The sequence below is a fragment of the Toxotes jaculatrix genome, chromosome 3 (assembly GCF_017976425.1).
Source record: "Toxotes jaculatrix isolate fToxJac2 chromosome 3, fToxJac2.pri, whole genome shotgun sequence".
NCBI classification, from domain to species: Eukaryota; Metazoa; Chordata; class Actinopteri; family Toxotidae; genus Toxotes; species Toxotes jaculatrix.
Window position 1 is genome coordinate 18,857,860 of NC_054396.1, and position 22,295 is coordinate 18,880,154.

The window sequence follows — 22,295 nt, forward strand, 5'->3', positions numbered from 1 at the left end:
ATGGAGTCTTAAATAGTAAATTTGACCCAAAGTTAAAAGTCTTTATAGTACTGCAAGTCTCATCTTTGCTAAGCACTCCTTACAGGGAGAAAGGCATGTTCCCCTGACCTTGAAGTGGAAAAGGACTGTTCTCATTTACCTTTTAATCTCAGAGGAGTCATCTGGGCCAGCTTATATTGACTGCAATGGCTTTGAAATGGAAGGAACTGAGCAACAGGTATGAATTATGACAAAGAGGCCACAGAAAAATCAAGAGCAGATAGATACAGTTTACTGCATTATAGAAAAGCCTGTGCATTTCTCAAAATATATGTTCAGGAATCCAAGTATGTGAAATATCCTTAAGCAATCTGGCTCATCTTCAAAAAAAACAAAAAAAAAAACATGTTTGCCATGCAAAGAACAGAAGGACATGGAAGCTACAGTATATGAGCTGAATCGTACAAAAGGCTGCTTAGACAAACCTGCAAATATGAATCAAAAGGGCCTCAGAGAGCTGGAGAGGGTGTCAAGAAAATCACCATCTAATTGCTTGCTCATAGATGCCAAGCACATATTCTGCTCTCTCGAAGGCGGCGTTCACATTTTTTGACCTTGATGAATTATCTGTTTTTATTGACAGCACTTATTGATATTTCTTAAAAGCGCAGGCTAATGGAGTTCTATTGAGATGATTAAATGAGTTGCTGGCGCCCGGATTAGCCCAGTCTCATCTCGCCGGCACAGCTTGCATTATCATACAGAACAGACGCATGCGTGAGTTGAGTCCCAAATTCCTGCGACTGACATCTCCAGGGGAACAGAGAAGCAATGACTACATCCGACCTACATTCACCCCACCCAGGCATGCCTGCTTCCAACTAATTACACACACAAACATGCATACTCAGTCACATTATAGGTGGATTCATATCACAGTAATAGTTACAGTGCAGGGAGAACATTACTGCTGCATGCTTATTACAGAATTATACAATTTCAATTAGAAGTTATGCTACTTCCAAAGACATATCACTGAGGGTTTTAAAGGCAATAAACCCTCACAACTGTACAAGCTCCTAGTGACCTACTGATGGAGAGAAACTTTTCCCAGGCTTTTGCAGAGGCTTAGATGAAAATATCATTTGCGTGATGGTTTGTGAAAATTCTCCAGGCACAAAAACATTAGGAACAAACCTAAGGCTACTGGAGCTCATTCAAATGCCTCGGGCATGGAAACAGCACTATTGGATTTCATTCAAATGTCCCTTATGCAATGAGGAGACTTTATATATATACTCTATATGCATTATTTTAGTAGCTTAGATTCTCAGAAAAAAACTACGGCAGGGAAAACACCCTATTAACAAGAACTGAGAAAAAAATTGTGACGCAGGCTCGAGCCTATGAGCACATCTTTAGAGCGCTTTTTCAGTGTTTCCTGCGCTGTACAGCATCCTGGTTAGAGTGATGTGGTTTTTCTCACTTTTAAATGTGATGGGTATTTCTACAGTTGCAGCCCACATTTAGGCCAGAATCTGTTGATCTATGCAAGCTTGTACTAAACTAGAAAGTACTTGAAGAGCGTCAATCTCCGCCATTGCTGACTAATTCTATAACTTGCCCTTATACCCAAGACATTATTCCAGTTACGTCAAATCTACATTACACCTGATACTGAGAAGAAACCCTAACCATTTCAGCAGCATATATTTCTTCTAGTTTCATCTCTGTGATTAAAAAAATCTCATAAAAATCTGCTCTGTGACCATGGACTGTCTGTCCACCAAACTGTATGGTATCTAAAATAGACAAAAATAGAAGAGCCTTGGCAAAAGGAATTAATGAATAAACATACTGAACACTATACATTATGTACTCAGGGCTCACTGGAAAGCAGCATTAACATTAGAAGTGGATCATCTTCTTCACATAAAGCGAATTGAATTTAATTTAATGCACATAAGCCCTTAGAGTAACTTTGAATTCTCACACTCGATTTAAAAAACCTTTCAGAACCACTTTATACCAAATTTTCACAACCGTACTACACTGATATTACATGAGATCCAACCTTTACAAATGCTGTGACATTGAAAATTTCTTTGCTGTGGACAAAAACTTGCAACTCTGCATTAAAATGTGGCTTTTTCCCCACCTACGGACTTATTTCTCCATAAGCACACTCACGTTTGTAATATGGGGTAAAGTTTTTAATTTAAAAATAACTACTTTAAACTGCACGCTGACTTCCAATATTGGAAATTTGCCTTGGTCAGATAATCACTAAGACAACTGAACCCATTCATGTGTTAGTACCAAACAAGTTGTGGACAGACACAGACACTCAAAATTTGTTTCGTCAGACCAGTTGCATTAAGCCTTAACTGTTGTTTTTCCAAAGCAACTCCTACGAAGTTGGAAAAAAAAAACAAACAAAAAAAAAAAACTGGTATCAGTTAAGATTTCCAAATCGCCATTGATTATCTCCAGCCCTGCAAAACAAGCTTTTGAATCCTTAGCAATGTCTTCAATATTTTCTGACCTTGGGAAACTTGAAATCACCATCTGATTTCATTATAACACCACACTTGACAACAAAAGCACTAAATTTGCATTAACAGCCGCATACAAGCTCTGGTGAATAAATATAATGTAGTCCTTTCTGCTGTATCTACAGTAGGACTGTAACTCAGTGGGTAGAGAGAAGCTTCAACCCTGCCAACAGCACCAGTCTGATTCCCACTGAGGCCACCCACTCTAAAATGTATAAAAAGTGTATGAATTCAAGTGCTTTGGATAAAAGTGTCGACTAAATGTTGTGTCTTATCTACTGTTATTTTACTTAGCTAGTCAGTCACACCCTCATATACCCAAGCAATAAAGTCTGTGGATTTGCTTAAGAGTTCACTAAGTCCACTTCAACCCACCTTAAACGATGATGTACTTGTAAGTGCTCTCTGGTTACAAAGAAACACAAACGTTTTAAGATAGCTCAATGGACACACACTGACAGCTGAGTGCTATATGCTCTGCAACTGGATTTGAACCTTAAATGCAGCAACAAAGACAGTGGAAAATACAGCCAGCTGCAGCCTTAACTCTGTATCTAGAGAAAACTGTGCACAATGAATGGTTAAATTCAAAGCTCAAGAGAGGTAGGCGGTATACAAAATGTGGAGCTGACGTCAGTGTTGAGTGAATGTGTCAATAACTTAATGCAGGAATACACGCGGACTGACAGCACATACGCTGCTGTGTTGTTGACAACTAAATAAGGGATGATGAAGGTAAAAGAGGAAACAAAGGTTGCAAAATAAAACAATTCAATTCCTTACAAAAGGCCTTGCCACAAAAGCTAAAATCATTCCATTAATAATAACATGCTTTCTCATCTCTCCCTCACCTACACACACACAGACACACACACACACACACCTCCATACAGCCTGTACACACGCCACATCTTGTCGCCCCAGGAAATGGGCTTCATACATCTTGTCTGACTGCAATAAAGCAGTGCCTAAGATTCTATTTCCAATAAACGTCGACTGATTGGAAAACTCATTCTAATATCAATTTCCATCTGGGCCCTTTAAAAGGCAATCAGCATAGCTTCATCTCGGTATATCATGGGCTCCTTGAGATGATGACACAGCACTGGCTCTCTCCTTCTGCATAATGGCCTTCTCCTATCAAGGCATCTGCAATGAATAATACCACCCATGAATGGGCTATTTAGTCTGTGTTCGCACAGATAGGGGCCACTTCTCTGAATATTAATCCAGGGTTTTACACTTCATATGGTTCTCTCAGGGCTGCACCATTTTTCATTCGGAGGAATAAGGCACTTAGTGTGATTTGGCGTACTCATAGTTTCTCTCTAAGCTTTCTCAAAAGTGACAATGGTGATTACCAATGGCTTCTCACTTTGTTTAAGATGCCCAGGACCCACAAAACAATGATTTAAGTCAAGGAATATCAATTTCAACTCTTCTGCAAATGTTGTCAACAGCTTAATACGAAATGTAAGGTCAAAGAAGAATTTCCATGCCTGAATAAATTGACAGAAGCCAAAAGGTCAACAAATTTTAACGTAAACAGCACTAGAGATGATGTTTAAAACTTAAAAGCCCTGCTACAGCCACAATCCAAATCATCATACTATACATTTTCCATCTGACTTAAATGGAGAGCAGATGTATCTCTTTCTCACCTTCCAGCCACTGCCCGCCTCCCTGTAGTAGGGAAAATTATCACAGATCCACTGGTAGATCTCGCTCAATGTCATCTTCTTCTTTGGCGAGCTGTTGATAGCAAACGTGATGAGGCTGGCGTAGCTGTAGGGCGGTTTGCCATCTTTGTGCTGCTGCACCTCCTCCTGGTCCAACGTGGTGTTAGGATCCAGTAGGGCACTCTTCTTGCCCATGCCTGGCCCGTGGGCATTCTGGGCGTCCGCCTTGCGGATGGCCGCCTGCATGGTCAGCTGAGGAAGCCAATCCATGGAGGTCAGGCTACTCTCCAGCTCCGACGTCATGGTGACGGCAGGCTGGGCAGGAGGGGGATGGGGAAAAGGTGGAGGTGGCGGTGGTTGCTGTTGGTGCTCGGTGACTGATGGAGAGTTGATCAGGTGTGGAATAACAAACTGAGACAAGAGACAGGTTGAGGATGAAGTCAGGGCTCCCTCAGCTCAGGACATCAGCATAGCGTCTTCTGTAGGTCAACTCTGGAGAAACAGAACACACAAATGCCGTTATTAGTCAACTACTCTTTGTTACAACCAGCAACTAAACACTGCAAATAAAAGATATACATATCAGCAATGCTGCAGACAAGGAAAAGAAATGTAAGTGAGGAAGCAGCTCTGAACAGTTTGCCCAACATCAAAAACCAAGTGTCTCTGTAAAGTATGCTTATATTCGCTGTGCAGGAGATCACAAGCCCACCACTTTCTCCACCACTTGCTGCTCTCAAAGCTGACTCATAGCTGGGACTCCATCTGCACAGAGAGAGAGTAAATGCCAGGCAATTGTTTTCACAACTGCCAGCCAAATGGGGAAATGGCTCAGGAGGAATTCCGACTCTCTTGAGGGCAGTAAACCCCCTCTGCTTTCTTCCCTGCCTGCCAGCTTGCCTGCCTCCTCCCCGTCCTCCCCCAAACGGAGCCTCTGCCGTAAACAAGCCAGCCAGTGTCGTCTTGCAAATTGTCCTCGGCCCCTGTGCGTGTCTGCCGTGCTGTGCAGAGTGCAGCCAGCAACAGCCTGTCTCTCTGTCCCTTGCGGCACATTGCCCTCCCTATCTTAAAATAGAGGGGTAGAGTAGAAAGGCCTAAAGTTACAAACATAGGTGAACACCAGCATCTGTGGGAAAAAAAAACCCTGAGCAGGATGACACTGCAGTCTGGCTGAGGGGGAAAAAACAGAACAGGCGGGAGAATGAGGAATCCTCACCAAGTTGTGGGATTTTTCTCTTGACTAAGCATGCTCACACACGTGTGTGTGTCTGCGTGAGCATGTGTGAGCTTGAGTGTGCACTCAGGCTGGAGGGCTGGGAATACATACAGTCTTGGCAGCAGTCAATAGTTCAAATACCTTATCTTTCAAAAATAGTAATTTTGTGCATTTTGGAAATATATTATTTTACATTTACACACAATTTCCACACAACACTTTTGATTTTTTGACAGATTAAATACAATTTGAGACGATGACACTGACTCCAAATTGTGTTGTTCTTTTCATGATTATAATTTTTACCTTTGTCAAATTGTGTTCAAAAAGTTTTACATGAATTTAAATTATTTAACCCATTCAGAAACAGTTTACACTGGAATATTTAAGATCTCAAATTTGTTTTAAATCTAGAAAAAAAAAGGTGGTAAGGAATTTAAAAAACTAATTTTATGGGTCTGTGCTGTTGGTGTGAGAAGCAACAGGATTAGTAAGAAATTCCTAAATTGGGCAAACTGAATTTGTGCCAGTTGGTCAAAAGCAGTTTGTGGTTGTCCCTTTCAAAGATCTCTCACAGCAGGGGTTAGCAAGTGCCCAGCAGCCGATTCAATATTTGCTATCAGTGTAGACAGGCAGAGCCAGATGATGAAGGCATTTTTTATATGTCCAGACAGAATTCTGAGAAGGAAAAAAACCAAATCCAGCTAGGCGAGATCATTAATGAAGTAGAGAATTGGTTTTAAATCTTCCCTTATAATCAGTGCTGGCTTTCATAAGGTGCTGTAAAGTTTCAAAGGAAAATGCATTTACATTTTTTTAAAGTTGATTCCTTGTCTTTGTTTTTAAAGTGACCCAATATATATTCTATTAAAAAAGCTTTCCCCTTTTAGGCTTGAAAGTTGGCGCTTATGGAGAACAGTAGCTGCCGTCACCCTGAATTCCTGTCAGTACTGAAGTTTTTATGCAAAAACAGTAACACCAAAGGTCTGAGTAAGCTTCTCAAACTGCTCTTGCAACATAATCCACTCCTGCGCTGTCCATCTGTACGACCAGCATGTCTCAAACTGTCCTATTTTCACCAAAACTATGGCCAAATATGCTACTTTTGGCTGGGCTTTTGATAAGAAGCTTTGAGAAGGGAGATAGCAAGACATGAAAGAAGTATATTTGACCATATTCTGGCAAAATGGTGAATGTTTGGAACATACTGAGCATGATGATGGACAACAAAGAAGCAGATTATGCCACAGGGGTGGTTCACAAAGTTTTGATACTTTATTCCCACTGTGAATACTTTTCTATTGTAACAGACCAAAATTGAGCTGTCCACAACAATTCTAATTCAATGAAAAGAACACAACAAATGTTGCACAGCCACCTTTCAAGCCTTTTGACACTCAAGAGATAGATTTTTGGTACAGTTTCTTTGATGTGCCCACTTTGAAAAGAGCTGGTTACTTACTTTCCCTGTGAAAGTAAATAAAGTAAATAAAACTTCTTTTTGATTCTTTCATTATTAACACTTGCATCATGTTTGTTCACATGGCTGGAGGCCTTGATGAAAACACCAAAGGCTTTAAAGTAACCCTCCCAGCCTCCACAGTCATGAGCGGACTGATAGATGAGCAGACTTGCTGCCGACAGGTGAGTCAGCCAAATGGTGGAGAACAGTTCCTCATCCCCAAAATGGCAAACAAATCAAACACAGGCCTCCACCCTGTAACTGCAACAAAGGTGACTCACAAGCAGCTATTGACAGTAATTTTCCTCTTTAAATTTTTCATTGAAGTAAAAAACACATTTGATTTGAATATTTATTTACATATTGTTACACATTTAGATATCTGCAGCATCAGTCAACAGACCTAAATATAGTATGTTATTACTGTGCACCTTTAAATCAACTTCCCTCCATCTCAGAGATTCTCAGTACAATTTCTAGTTGCCAATATTTTTACCACCTCAAAACTTTTAAATATAATACTATACAACATAGCCGCCTGGTTAGCTCAGTTGGTAGAGCATGAGACTCAACCTCTCAGGATCGTGGGTTTGAATCCCACTCCGGGTGGCACCACCTCCCATGGGCTCACCCGCCGTGGAGTTGCCATAGGACTTTGGTGAATTGGGCGGGAGCTGCCCCCACGACCTGGGCCTGGACCCAGATAAACAGCAGATGATGACATGACTATACAATATAGCTGAAACGATTAGTCGATTATTTGATTGAGAGAAAATTCATTGACAACCACTTTGATGAATTAATTGTTTCAATTATTTTTCAAGTGCAAACACCAAATGATTTCTGGTTCTAGCTTATCTAACGTTAAGATTTGCACCTTTTCTCTGTTTTATATCATTGTACATGAACGTCTCTGTTGTACTGGACTGCATTAGATTTCACTAGGTATACCTAATCAACTGGCTGCCCAGTGTATGTATGTGTGCAAGTTAACTCTTGGTGGTCTTGATGTAAATGTTTCCATTGACACCAAACGCTCTGTAATAATGGGGGTAGCAGGGAGGAGGAAACAGGCAAAGCCTTCTGGTGGCTCCTGGAGATGAGCTGACAGAGGCAAGAGTTGATGAAAGGCGCTTCACCCGCTACACGAAGACGCACACCATTTGACCCTCCACGCTAATGATCCAGCTGCTACATAATCTGCAGGGCCAAGTCGGTGTCTTAATTAGAGAACCTTGGGCTGTGGCAGGAATGATGAAGCGCAACACAGCCAGGCAGCAAGGCGGCCCCCCTGCTGCCTTCATTACCCTGCCAGGCTGTGGGACAGTCAGAGCAGGGACAAGCCCCAGCCTGCTGCTGCGTCAAGGAGGACTGTCTGAGTATGTTCACCAACGGGTCTGGGGGTAGGCAGAGGAGCACAGACGAGGCGGGGAAGGGGAGGAAAAAAAAAGCCAAGGGGGATGTAGCAGTAGGGGAGGGTGTGAAGAGCACAACCAAGCTGGCATCAAGCCTGGCAGAGAGCAGAGGTGCCAACAGTGTCTGCATCGATGAGGGCTAAGAGTTCAGGCTCTATGATAATGAGCCCAAGGGAACAGACTGCAATCCCACACACGTGGAGCCACTTTGATCTGGCTCTAGGAAAATGGGGTTCCATCACTGTCGCCACCAAAAGAAAAAAAGAAAAACGAAAACTTCTTTCTCTCTCTCGACTTTAATTTGTTTTTAGAATGGAGCACTGAGAGTATTTTCGTGAGCTGAGAGGGAGAAATGGATGGTCAAATTCATTCTCTGTTCAACACTCAAAGTTTCTTTATCCTCCAGGGATTAATGGCAGATTTAGTTCTGAATGAGAAATTTAAAGCGTTTTTGAAACATCTTAATTTACCAAGTTCTTGACAGGACTTATCAACGTTCCTGCTGCCAACAGAGCAGCGAATCAGTGATTGTGTTTTGTGTCTCAGCTACTAAGTCTGAAGTGGCTCAATCAAACTGACAGCATGCTTATTATACATGTGCCAGACCCTCTTTTATTCAAGAATCCCCAATGAGGCAACAAGCTGAGTAACAGCCAGGGATTACTCAACACAGCATAGCAGATTACGTCAACTTCATCGTGTTAGGCAAGTACGTCCTGAGGTACAAGTCAGCAACTGCGTCATAAAATCAGTGCTGTTCCCAATATCCACTATTGCAAAATTGATGTCTGTACTTAGCAAGCACTTAAAAATTTTAGTACGCCTAACAATGCATGGTCCAGGATGAAATGAATATTTTAAGAGTGACATTGCTACAATGAATGGCACTTAGCTGTCTTCAACATTTTATATAATGACAATTACCAGCTTCTTTATTTGAATTCTAATTGAGAAAGTACAGATGTTTTATAAATGTGGGCATGTCTGAACGTATATATCTGTAATGGGGTCAGTACACTTCAAACAAAGTGCTTGTCATATGGTCGAACAGTGTCTGAAAACCTCCTCTTCTTTCTGACTTGGGTATTTGGTGCTTGCGTCTGACAAGATTTGTAACTCTCACAAATGGGTTTGCAAAGGTAAGAAAGTAAGCAAGCAGTGTTTCCCTCATGCTATCTTTCTTTAACTCTCCACACAACTAAATTCGCCAAGGTTTGTATATACAAACAGTTGAAACACAATGAAAAGGCTTCAAGGATCCGCTGGCCTTCACTGTCGACCTTAGGAGAAATTTGTATCGGTCATTTGAGAGAAACATGACTTGATGACAACATTTTACCCAGTTATTCCGATAACTATAATTATACACCAGAATGTAGCATCCACACGATGCTGTATTCTGTGATTTGTAGGATGAGTCACTTTTATCTTAGCTGGCACAAACATCTAGTGTTACTGTTATTCCCGTGTCCACTTCCATGTAAATGGTACGCTGTTGTTAAGGATAGCATATCATTTACTTTCCCTACACTTAGGGATGGGATGTTACTGGTTTTATAACTTGCTACAGCAAAAAGAACCTGATGGTAATTACACAATTACACGTTGTAATTATTTCATTGCATCCATTATTTTAGCGTGAACTATATACTGTCTAGCAGTAACCAAACAGTACTAAATATAGTTCTCAGGTACAGTGTGCAATTTGCTCTCACTAAATTTGTCTTCAACAAAACTATGGAAAATGCAGTGACAGTGCTCTGAAGCGTTTTTGTTCTTGTAAACACGTATCATTTTAAATTCATTGGGTCAGCTCCATGACTACAGTCTGATGTTTTCCAGTAAATGTAAGGCCCTTTCCTTACACTTTTTTAGCATAGTTTAAACCAATTTTCTCCTGGATTTTATGTTTCTATCCAAGAGGACAGTGCTCACTGTGTAGACTGTGTCTTCCTGTAGCCAGGAAGCTTAGATATGCCTGTGCTACTATCAAAGTAGGATGCAAACCTAAATGAGAATACAGACAGTGTTTACATTAAATGCATTTTGCAGCAGCAGCCCGTCACTGCAAAATTACTGCTGCTGTTGCAACGTCTTGAAGTTGCATTTACATGGCTATGCAGAGGGCTTTTAATTTGAAATGACAGATACAGGAAGTAGAGACATATGGCGACACCCAGTGAGAGGGAGAGAGAGAAAGAAGGGAAAAAGAAAGAGAAATAAAGCTAGATTTAACTAGCTAACATAAAGTCATAAAGATTGTACAACTTAAATAAACACTGATGGTGTATTCTCTATTGATGTTCATGGCCAACTAATTTATTAATATTAATCATATATTGTAAAATAATAGTTCAGCTAGGGTTAGATTTAACAAACTCAGTGAATTATTACAACATACAAGTAATGTTACTTCACTGAACATCAGTAAAATAATTGCCAACAATGTTTATATAGGCAACGCATTAAAATATTCCTGATTGCATTTTCAGATGAGGTTGTTAAAATATTTCTATAAGAAGAGAATAGACGCCTGATGTCGATGAGAAAGGGAGGGGCTCAAGGTTCTTAGTTATGCCCCTAAAATTTTAAGGGAAAGAACTAAAATATGCAACATGAGACGTGGCTGCTACAATATTTTAGTGTTCTTACTGGGCAGGAATAGTTGAGGCAAGTGGAGCAAGAGAAAGGGCAGAAGAGAGTGGAGGAAGAGAGGTAGAACAACCCCCAACACCCCGCTGAAAAAAAAAAAAAAAATCCTAGAGGAAACACTGACTGTGGGTTGCCCTAAATTGCTGAATGTGTTTTTCTGTGTTCTATGGTACAGTATGAAAATCACCTTGCAAAGACCTAACACCTGCTGAGGTAGGTAATCCATCTTAGTAAACGCACCCAATTTTGCTTTTATAAAAATGATGTTACAGTGCATAGTAGTTGAAAGCACCGGAAAACTCTGCTGATGTCCTGTGATCTGCTGTGAAGCTCTGAAATCTAGGACATCAAAATCAATGTGAAATAGTCATTACTTCACATCTCAAAGAGCCAAAAAAAAGAGTCAGAAACTGTCATATCTTACAGTATCCACCTTTAAAATTGAGTATTTGGTGTCGAAAGAGAAGCAACAATTTCAGTCACTGGTTTCAAGATGTGAGATGAAAAAACTCACAAAATTCACAATATCCTATAATAAGCTCATTTCACTCTTGTCACATGCAGCGTCAACTCTAATGAATGAAACTCACAGGCAAGATATTCTGCAAAAGAAAGGGAACTACTGACTGAAGCGGAAGTACAGGAGGCACACTAAGGGGAAGTAGGCAAAACAAAAAGGTGAATCAAACTGGTTTTACTATTTGAATTACAGTCCAAGTCTGCTCAGTCAATACAAAAACATATGAACAGAAATCAGGTTGCAGTGTATTCCTAGCAGGGAGCTGTATTTAAAGACATGACGAGACACCTCACAGGAAATATTAGTCAAGGATAAGAGGACTAACCTAAACAGACAGCATGCACGCTTTGTGCTTTCCTCTGCCAATTCTGTTTAATAATGTAAGGCTAATAAACCAAAAATTATTTGTACTTTGTTTGACTAACAGACTGTAAGCAGAGGCTGAAAGCAGTGTAACCAACTGCTACCATATGCAGAGAGAGCAAAATCAGATGTAGAGCTTACTGCGGTGTGAAAGGGGTATTTGGGGGGAGGAATCCATGTTTGTCATTGGTATGAATGAGTCAACATGATACATTAGACATGGGTCGTGACCAGCATTTTACGCAGGTCTGACACTGTTCGACCTAAAAGGGAAAAGATCTGTGAGAGGCGCATTTGTCACCGTGCCTGTGCTCGCTACAGTAATTACTGAAGACAGCACAAAGGCTTTTCAACAGATATTAGTTCTTATTTGTAGTACGCTGACCTATCATTTTCACTCTTCTTGAGTAGAGAGATGCTTAAACATGACTTTACAGTGTACGTTTAACTCACTACAAGGTGAACAGTTTACAGAAATCCTGTAAAATTACCGGAATAGTTCATTATTTTGGGAAATATGGTTATTCACTTTCTTTACAAGAGTTTGACTAGAAGATTGATACCACTGTAATGTCTGTGTGTTAGGTACAGAGTTAGAACCAAGAGGCAGTTAGCTTAGCTTAGCTTAGCTTAGCTTAGCGTAAAGCAGGCTGAAGCATAAGGCAGGAAGCAGGGTATAACAGATAAACTGGCTCTCCCTAAAGTTAAAATAATTTGCCTCCTGATCACTCTAAAGCTCACTTATAAAATTTTGTATCTTGTTAATTTAATCTGTACACAAACAGATGAAATAAAAACAGAAAAAATAAAATTTGTGGTTGTAGGGGAGTTACATTTTGTAACTATTTCATGGAGACCAACTGCCAGGGGCAAGTGTATTTCCCAAAATGTCAAGCTATTTCTTTAAGGAGAGCCTGAGTAAATCCCTGATTGTCTGCACGGTCCACCAGGTGCAATCTGTCTAAAAACAACACAGCTATACTGCAGCAACACTGCATTGGTTATCAGGGACATTTATGAAACTGCAGCTCTGACCTTATGTGTGAACAGCAATGACTAAGTATGTCTTCAAAAGCAGAATTGGAGGGCCTTCAGCCTTCAGCTATCAGGCTCCTCTACTGTGGAACCAGTCTGGATCCAGGAGACACCTCCACATTTAAGAGTTAGCTAAAAAACTTTTCTTTCTGATAAAGCTTACAGTTAGGGCTGACTCAGGCCTGCCTGAACCATTGCTTAGTTATGCTGCTAAATGCCTAGATTGCTTGGGGACAGTCCCTATTATTGTCTTTGTCTTTTTATCATTATGATTATTAGTCTTATTATTATGTGGATCCTGCGTTGTGCTATGTCACCACCCCCCCTTACAAATCCAACCGGTCCAGGCAGATGGCCACCCACCACAAGCCAAGTTTTGTTCAAGGTTTCTGCTAAAAGGGAGTTTTTCCTTGCGACTGTCGCCAAGTGCTTGCTCATGGGGGAAATAGTACTGTAAAGAGTACAGTCTATACCTGCTCTATATGAAAAGTACCTGAGACAACTTCTGTTATGATTTGGCTCTATATACATACAGTTGACTTGTGTTTAATATCCAAAGTTACACATTTTGTCTCACATGAGACAGGTAAAAGTCCCTCTCTAGCCACAACACTGGTCTGGCTGACTGTGTTCAGCATGACTTTGCACTCTAATTATTCTAATTTTTGCAATTTTTCTAGGTTTCTGGATTTGGTTGTCTTTTGTTACAGCAGACTGGTTTAGTTATAATGAACAGTAGAAAACTATTTGTATTTCTTTGGGGCTCACTTTCAATTAATTCACCAATAGTGTAGCAACTTCTTTACTAATCCTATTTTATTCAGACAATCAGCACACCTGAGTTTGTGAATGTTAGTGACCTATCATTTTATAAAAACACTGGTATCCACAACTGGTACCAATATTCATTGAAATACATTTACATTATGAATACACTAGCACAATGTACGGCTACTTACACACATTGAACACATTTAATAAAATGTTTTGTATTTTTACTCTAATTACCTATATAGGTTGTGATTTGACATTTCTTAGTTTTCAGCTTGCTATGTCATCTCTTGTGGCTACATAATGACACATGCTGGGACATAAATGTATTTATGTTACTATCTAACTTCACCATAACTAGCCTGTTTTATTTTTATCTTCTACCTAGAAAAACCTGCTGCCTACCTAGAACAACTTCCCTTCAGATACTTGTGCATTACTCTCATCATTTCCTCTCTGAGGAAAGAGTAGGCTATTCAGCTCGCATTTTCACTCCCACTTGCAGACGCAAGACTGTTGATAGGTACCAGACCAGTGCTCTCCTGCACTTATCTGCAATTTCCGCGATTAATCCCCTTTTACTGCAGTCATGCATCCGCCACAGGTAGCGCTCCAACAGCATTTGTCTGCTCAGCTACACAGATACAACCATTAAGACCTGGGATGTCCATACTGCCATGTATGCTACCTCAGAGCTGATGAATGCTGCATTAAAAACAGTGTCACTAGGATTCAAACAGACCACAATAAATATTTACACCACTGATAGTTTTAAATGCTGCCCACACTTTGGGGTGTGTGTGTGTGTGTGTGTTCGTGTGTGCGTGCGTGTGTGAGAGTGAGAGAGTGAGAGAGAGAGAGAGAGAGAGAGAGAGAGAGAGAGAGAGAGAGAGAGAGAGCAAGCGAGCTTATTATGACAAGAATCTTCCTGTAGTGTGATGGTAACTTGGCAAAAGGGAGGGGAATCGCTAAGCGTGCTCCCTCTGTTATGCCTGAAGATTTGGCACATGCACTCACAACAACAACAGTGATGTAACCTGGTAACAAGCCTTTGGCATCTTTACTCTCGACCGAAACCCGGGTCATACCTTCCATATCAACGGCTTTATATCCAGTGTGGGAGAAGCCCTTGTTTTCCTAGCGATTGCAAGGGGGATAAACAGGGAGGGGTGGGAACTCTGCTCACCTGCCCTTCAGTCAAAGGGAGCCTCCTCACTTTTTCCAGCCCTCAAGGCAAAGGACTTACAGGGTTATTTTTAAGATCTCTCAAACTAAAATAGCAGTGCGTCTGAGTATTGTGATTGCACGTGAGCTCTGTAATCATGCAGCGAACTACAACCCAAAGCCTCATCTTCATTAAAAAACAAAAAGTAGGTAACGGCAATGCCAAGGCAACCGCTTTTAATGTCAGCCTTCCTTCTCAATTAAGGGCTTAATGGTTCCGCTGAAACCACCCCCTGGAAGAAAGCATTAATAACCCAGTCCTTACTTGCATTTTTAGGATGTGTCAATTATCGCTTCACAGCTCACGCGGCTGAGCACATTGTTCAGCTTATTGCAGCCTACAGCAGAGCCGGGCACCAACCTCTCCTCACTGCTAACAGAATGCGCAAGAGTGTCGGTGTTTTACAGTGCAATCTATGTGTCAGTGTTATTAGTGGGCTAAGTTGGTTTTAAAGATGCAGGCAAGCAGACCTCTCTGCTTCGCGCCTAAAAATAAATAAATAAATAAATAAAATAAAAAAATTGGTGTACATGGTCTTTCTGCTCCCCTAGTCCCTAAATCCCACTTCGCCTGTGGTTGAACAAATCAAGTCCATAATTATTCTGCCAATCAATCGGAAGCGCAACTGTGGCTGTGGGGCAGTTAAACACTGAAGAGAGAGAGTTGTCAACAAAGCAAAGCAAGCCCCTGAGTTCCTTTAAACCCACTGAACCTTAAAAAGGCAAGAGAGACACCTTTGTCTTATTAGTCAGTGCCAAACAAAGGGAGGTCTTTTAAGTATGTGGTAAAGAGATAAACCATCCAGCTGTTGCAGACATGCAGAAAGACGGGCAGGAGGACCAGGCGGAGGCACAGAGGATCAGAGTAGTGGAAGATCTGGGAGTTGGCTGTGGATCAACTGAGCCGCTTCAGGCTGTCTGAAGAGGCCACAAAGCAAGCAATAGGGTTTGTGACCCCTGAATGCAAACAGCGCCAAACCCAAAAAGAAATGTGAATAGATGCAGCAGCGTCAGATATTAGAGAGATGCTCTCAGCAGTCAACCACTTTCCATGCTAATGTGGGATTGGTGGGGTGGGATTGGTGGGGTGGATGTGTGTACGTATGTGTGTATACACCATTCAGCCTCAACAAAACCGGCAAAGTTGTACATTGTACACACTCATATATATACATACATTATATAAATATATATGAAAAAAAGAGAAAGGAAGAGAGGGACTGAGATCGAGGCAGATGAAAGGAGGACACACAAGCACAAGGCCCTCAGCTCATTGTGCAATCTGCAGGTCAGTACAAAAAAAACAAAAAACATACAAGATTCCAGTAATTGAATAAGCCTTTCCAGTGAATCAGAGCAGTGATCGTGAGGGGTTTGTCTCTCTGTCCCTAACAGCTTGCCTGGGAGGTGGCCTTTGTTTTGGAGGTGGCAGGGGTGCCCTGACATCGACCATGCGAACCCAATTACCCCGGTCCCACGGCCTGGGGGCCCGCATTAACACACTCCCCCTGGGAGGTTGACTCCATGCCAGCCTGGCAGCCAGCAAGATCCTGCTGCTGAATCACAAATAGACCACTTAAGGCACTGGCAGGCCAAGCATTTTGGTGGCAATCTTGAGGGCCTATACTCATCTGCATTCGCTAGATCCAATTCAACATCGATGTTAAATATTGAGCCAGTCTCTGAGGCGGACAGTGAGGTAAAGGAAGCTTGAGTCTGTCTGCCTGGGAGCAGCAAGCCATTCACTCCATTGTCCTTAGCAAACTCATAGGAAGGCCTCAGTCCTGTTTGGCTATTTAGTACTTAAACAGACAAGAGAAAAAGTAGTCTGATCTAGGGCTAAAACAATTTTTTTTATGAATGATATTTTATAGACCACTTAATTAACTGTTTAAACCAGAAAATATTCAGCAGATTAATGAATAACAGAAATAGCTGCCAGTCGCAGCATGTTAAAATATTTCTAATGTCATGAGAATTACAAAGGCCTAATGAATAACTCATATTTAATTGTCTACATGTATACAGTATACTGTGACTCTTAAAGACGAAACAGTAAACTTTCAGCTAAGAGACTTTTTTGTCCTCTTGTTGTAGTCAGACATAACGTGGCATGGTTAAATGCGTACACGTCATCCCTCTCAGAAACAACTGTGTACGAGCCTCATTTTCAAGTGCAACAGAGACGTGTTAAAAGGAAGCCATGGGTGGGCAATGCATGTTCTGAGAGTGCTACACAGAGCAGGAATCAGGTCATGAATTTCAAATTTAGACAGTGGATCAGCATTGGCAGCTCTGAAGCTTGAGCTGAGAGAAGGAGCTGTAACACTGGTTACAATGAGACAGAGCACTCGCTTTCAAACACAGAAAGTACAAAGTAGAAAAATTCAAACAGAGTTGAAATAGCTTGAGGTTTGGTAGATTTGTTAGATGTTCCTCTCACGTAAAGCCTAAAATCGTCTTCATTTAGGCACTGGAGCTGGAGTTATAATTAAAACCATTTTGCTTTTTAATCAATATTCAATCTCTCAGAAATAATTAACAGCATATTAAAGAGTTTACTGCCTGACGGAGCTGGATGCCTCTACATCATTAAGCTGTTCAAGCGCTGCTCTTTGACTCCTCATGTCCCATCTCAGTGGTTTACTGTGCCTCCATACAGGCTGTTTAAAATGCTCCTGGAGTCATACTGTATCTGCAGATGATAACAGCCCACTGATAACACGCAGCGTGTATACTCTCCCACTCTCACTGAGACATGGCTTTTAACATGTAACATGTAAACACATATGGAGCTACATGAGTCAACATGTACGTGGCAAATGTAAGACTTTTGCAAGTCTAATGAATGCAAAAGCTTCCCAGGAAACAAAAGCTATCTATGATCAGGATTTTCAGGGTATATTCCTGAGGGGCGGGAACCCGCCATAAATCCATGCCCTTTCCCCTGAGTGATAATGCAGTCTGCAGTGGAAGTTGCACAACAAGACAGCACAGAGCAGGTCCACAGTTTCATGTTTTCTTGCTTTACTGAGACACTGTAGCCACTTGTAGCCGAACAGGTCAAGTTTTTGACCTTCAGACTCAATCACACTGTCAAATACAAAATATGCACATCAACAGCCCACATGTATATACAAACACCGAGCCAAGTTAAACATAGCCCAACTTACTGATCATCTGCTTGATCAAAACATGTCACATACCTGAAGAGATGTACGGAGAACATTCACTGCAGAAACACTGTAAGCAGTGTTGGAGAAAACGGTATAAAAGCACTCCAATCAGTTGTTGAATTAAGCCAGCGCGGTCTTACGTCACCAGGAACTGCCTGAGTTCACACAAGATAATAAATTCCTTGGGCACTTCTGTCTGATTAAGGAGACAGAAGTAGAGTAAAACATGGGACTGAGGCTGTCTACAGTGCTGTATGACAGACCATTTAGTTTCACGTGGAACAGACAGCTGTCGGTGTCTATACCTGTTCGCTTCAACCTGCTCCGTTCCAGATAATATCAATTAATTTGGTTTCCTGGAGACAATGTTGCTATTTATCTGGGTGTGGATGAACAGGTAAGGTAGCAGCAGTCATTGTTGGTTTAAGCTCTGCAGTCAAAATACCTCCTGGCAAAAAAAAAAAAAAAAAAAAAAAAAAAATTGATTCATCATTGTGAGGTTACTGCCTTACAAAAGCCACAATAGGTCATCACAAAACCAGAGGATTTACCATAATAAACAGCACGCATGTGAATGAGTCTTAAAAGTCGAAAGTTTTTGGCTTCCACAACCTCACTGACAGTGTTCAACGGAAACTGAAAAACAGTGGCACTCTGCCTCCAGTGCCTCTGGAAAAAAAAAGGCTTTAAGGCAAATGATTTATTTGTTACTAAAACTATTTGTGTATAGCAACATGTGGCAGTTTGATGCAGCAGAAAAACAAAGACAAAGCAAACGCATAACTAATTTGAGGATGATATGCATCTATTACTACAACTTACAGTATAACCTTGAAATACATATCCCTGGTGAAGTCTGTCTTGAGTTTGGGTAAATTTTCAAAAATAATTTTTTTTCATTCATAAATATATAGGAAAGTGATTGGGATGCTGAATAAAATGGGATTCATAAGAGATTCATAAGAGATTCATAAGAGACGATAATATTGCTCTAGAAAAGGAACTAACTGAAAATAAGAACACTACATTGGAGAAGTGATAGAAAAATAATTTGAGAGATGCAACTAATAATTATTTTCATTATTGGTTAATCTGCACTGCAGATTATTTTCTCTATTTATTGTTCGGTCTACAAATCAACAGAGGACAATGAAAAACTCCCTTCATAATTTAAAAAGGCGGTGTCATGAACTTTTCTGTTTTGTTTGACCAATAGTCCAAACTGAAAGGTTTCAACTTACTGCAGCATAAGATTGCTGATTAATTTTTCTGCTCATGAAAACTTGATTAATTTTTCTGCTCATCAACAACTAATTAACTGTTGATTGACATTTATTTTTGTACTTGCAATAAATCAAAAGAGTAAGAAAATCACTAATTCGTGTGCAACCATCCTGTTTTGTAAAGGTGTCTTATAATCCTATAAAGGATGGGTTATGAGATTGCATGATGCTTAAATATAATTAAATTCATGAATTCGTGTACATCATGAAAAAGATGAAAAACATTATGAGGGTCATTGAACATCATTATGAAATTTGCAATAGTGAGGAAAATGAATAAATGACTAACTGGCTCAAACACTAACAATAAACTGTCCTAAATGCAGCATTCTGAACTACAGATACCACATATCAAGCTCAGCTCAAGTTTAAATATTTCAAAGTGATGCTGGTCAATTTATTTTTCAACAACAAGATTTGACCTTCATGTCAGTTAACCACTCAGCACTTATTTCAAATAAGGATGAGCAATAGTAAACCTGTTAATCAGCCGGTGGCAAGTAAAGGCCACAGCTGCCTTACACACCCTGAGGAACTCCGATGACGTCCACACCCAGGCTGACAGAAACAAAGGAACTCCCTTCTGTGTGAAGACGCAGACAGGCAGTAATCTGAGAGTGTTGTCAGACAGCAGGCTAGAGCAGAAGGAGATACTGTATTACTATTGTGAAATTGGCGGTGGTGTTTCCAATGGGGAACTCTAATTTCAGAGGAGGAAGGTGAAGAAGCTGTGTGGGCAGCTGACATTTAACTCTGTTCTCTACTACAATAATGGCCATGGTGGGTCAACGGTGGCCTCACAGCTTGTGAATTTGTTTGTTTTCAACATTGGTAAAGTCAGTTAAAATAAAATACATTTTTAAAAAGCCACCTCAGCAACAGTTTATTGTCCAGCCTGTCTAACACTACCTTATTGGTCAATGTGTTGCATTAGAGCTGAAGCTAATGATTATTCTTGTTGTATCTCTATATCACATACAATAAAGCACCCAGAAATCTGTCAGACATTAACGTGCAGGCTTTTTCAGTTGCAGTGACTTCTGAGGCAGGCATTTTACCTGCACATCAACCGCAGGAACCTTAGCTCAGCTTCAGTTTCCAAGTTCCCCAGAAGTTTCTGCCCCCAAGATACTATTTCCTAGTGGTACAAAAAACTATCAGCAGAGTGTTTGCGGTTCTGGATATGCTTTTTCAGTCACATGTAATAATCAGAATACAACAACTGTGTACAGCATTCATTCAGAAAGTAAAAAAGCACTGGTTATCACTTGCATCAATATCAGGGCTAAAGACAGAAATAGATTTTAATGTAATTGATGGAAAGAGTAAATAAGCAAAGGAGAGAAAGTCAGAGAAGTAAAACTGAAACTTAACTGTAATTGTCAAAAAATGATGAGAAAAACACTCAAAAGATCCTCTGGACCTGGATGCCTAGCCTATTTTCTCTTTCCACCTCTGCACATCGTCTCTCCGACGTGTGTCACACAACAGTGAGTTACAAGGAGCAACACGGCCACTCTCTGTTGTTGTCTCAGACAAAGCTTTTTAATCCATTATCAGTCTAATTTGCCTAATCTTCATATGGGGGAAAATGCACTAAATGAATCTTTTATTTCCTGACTTTTATGTTCTAGAGCTTATAGGCAAAAAAAAGCCCAAGTATTATGGCCCCTGAATTAGTGTTGGACCACTGGGCGATACCACTGCTGAAGGCTTGGCGGTCATCAAGCTGTTGAGCCTAGCGCCACACACATGCACACACTCTATAATTCCAGTCTCTCTAATATATTTATTACTTATTTACCGAGTATTTCCCAGGGATCACGCTGAGCTGTAGAACTGATGAATATGTATCAAAAATGAAGGATGGGCTTACTCTCATTATTATAATAGCTGCTTGCGCCTGATTTACTAAAAAGAAAAACAGCTTATTTACCGCCCAGTGAAAGCATGTTTTACTTTAGGCACAAACATAAAAAGTAATTTTAAATCTACCTGATTTGCACCTGCCACGGTAAATCAGGGGGCGAGTCTTTATTTGTATTGCAAAACTGAGGATTAAAACTTACCAACAGAGAGAAATCTCCTGCTCCCTGCTATACCTGACTTATACAAACAATTCCTAATCGTTATATTGTTTTTAACCCTTTGTCACTATGTCTCGCCCATAGCGATGTTTCATCGAGGACATCGTCTACAGTGAAATATCCATGAATCCATGACATATTGCAGGTCTCAGCTTGTGTGAAGTGGCTGTTAACCTCTGATCGATCTGCAAAGCTCATCAAAAGTCTTGAGAGCTTTACATTATTGGATGAGACAGAGGCCAAAGCATCCCAACACTGACTGGGGATTTAATTCTTTATGAGTGAATAAAATCACTTTCGCACAGCTATCTGACAGCCCAGCACAGACTAATGGGGTTTATGGCACACTTCATGGACTGAAGCTTGGGATGGCAGGTGAAATATTCCTGCTGCGCATCAGTCGTCTCAGCCACAGCAAAGAATTAACCATCTTCTTAAATCATTATGTGTAGTACCACGTTTATGGACGGGTAAAGAATCATACAGAGGAAAAACTGAATCTACTTGTTTTAAGAATTTTCTTCAATTATGCGTTATCTTTAAACTAGTGGTGTGATCCGTCTTATCACAATATACTGTCACTCAAAATGTTTTGTTGCAGTGATACGTTATCATGTTACTGTAAAACTCCAGACACTTATAAACCTCAGGATTACACCAACAACAACCTTTTTAGGATGCTAAACTTTCAGCAGAATCCACACAAAAGCCTCATTACATTTGCTAACAGTGATGATGATGATGATGCACTGTTTTTTTTTTCACACCACATCTTGCTGGTGTAAAAGATAAGGCTAATTAACGTTGCACCATTTGCATCTTCACCTCTGCGTTTCAACAGTGAGGGGAAAAGAGCAGCCACAGAAGGCTAATGAATG

The 22,295-nt window shown here is 40.6% G+C and overlaps 1 protein-coding gene across 2 annotated transcripts in view; it reads right to left on the reverse strand.

Moving 5' to 3' along the window:
* The window catches only part of foxj3 (forkhead box J3), a 71,303-nt gene that overhangs the window by 35,542 nt on the left and 13,466 nt on the right, over positions 1-22,295 (reverse strand). For both annotated transcript variants that reach the window (XM_041034354.1, XM_041034353.1), the window contains exon 2: positions 4,196-4,705. In XM_041034354.1, the coding sequence (XP_040890288.1) occupies positions 4,196-4,516 (321 nt within the window). In that variant the 5' untranslated portion in view covers positions 4,517-4,705. The remainder of the gene's footprint in view (positions 1-4,195; positions 4,706-22,295) is intronic.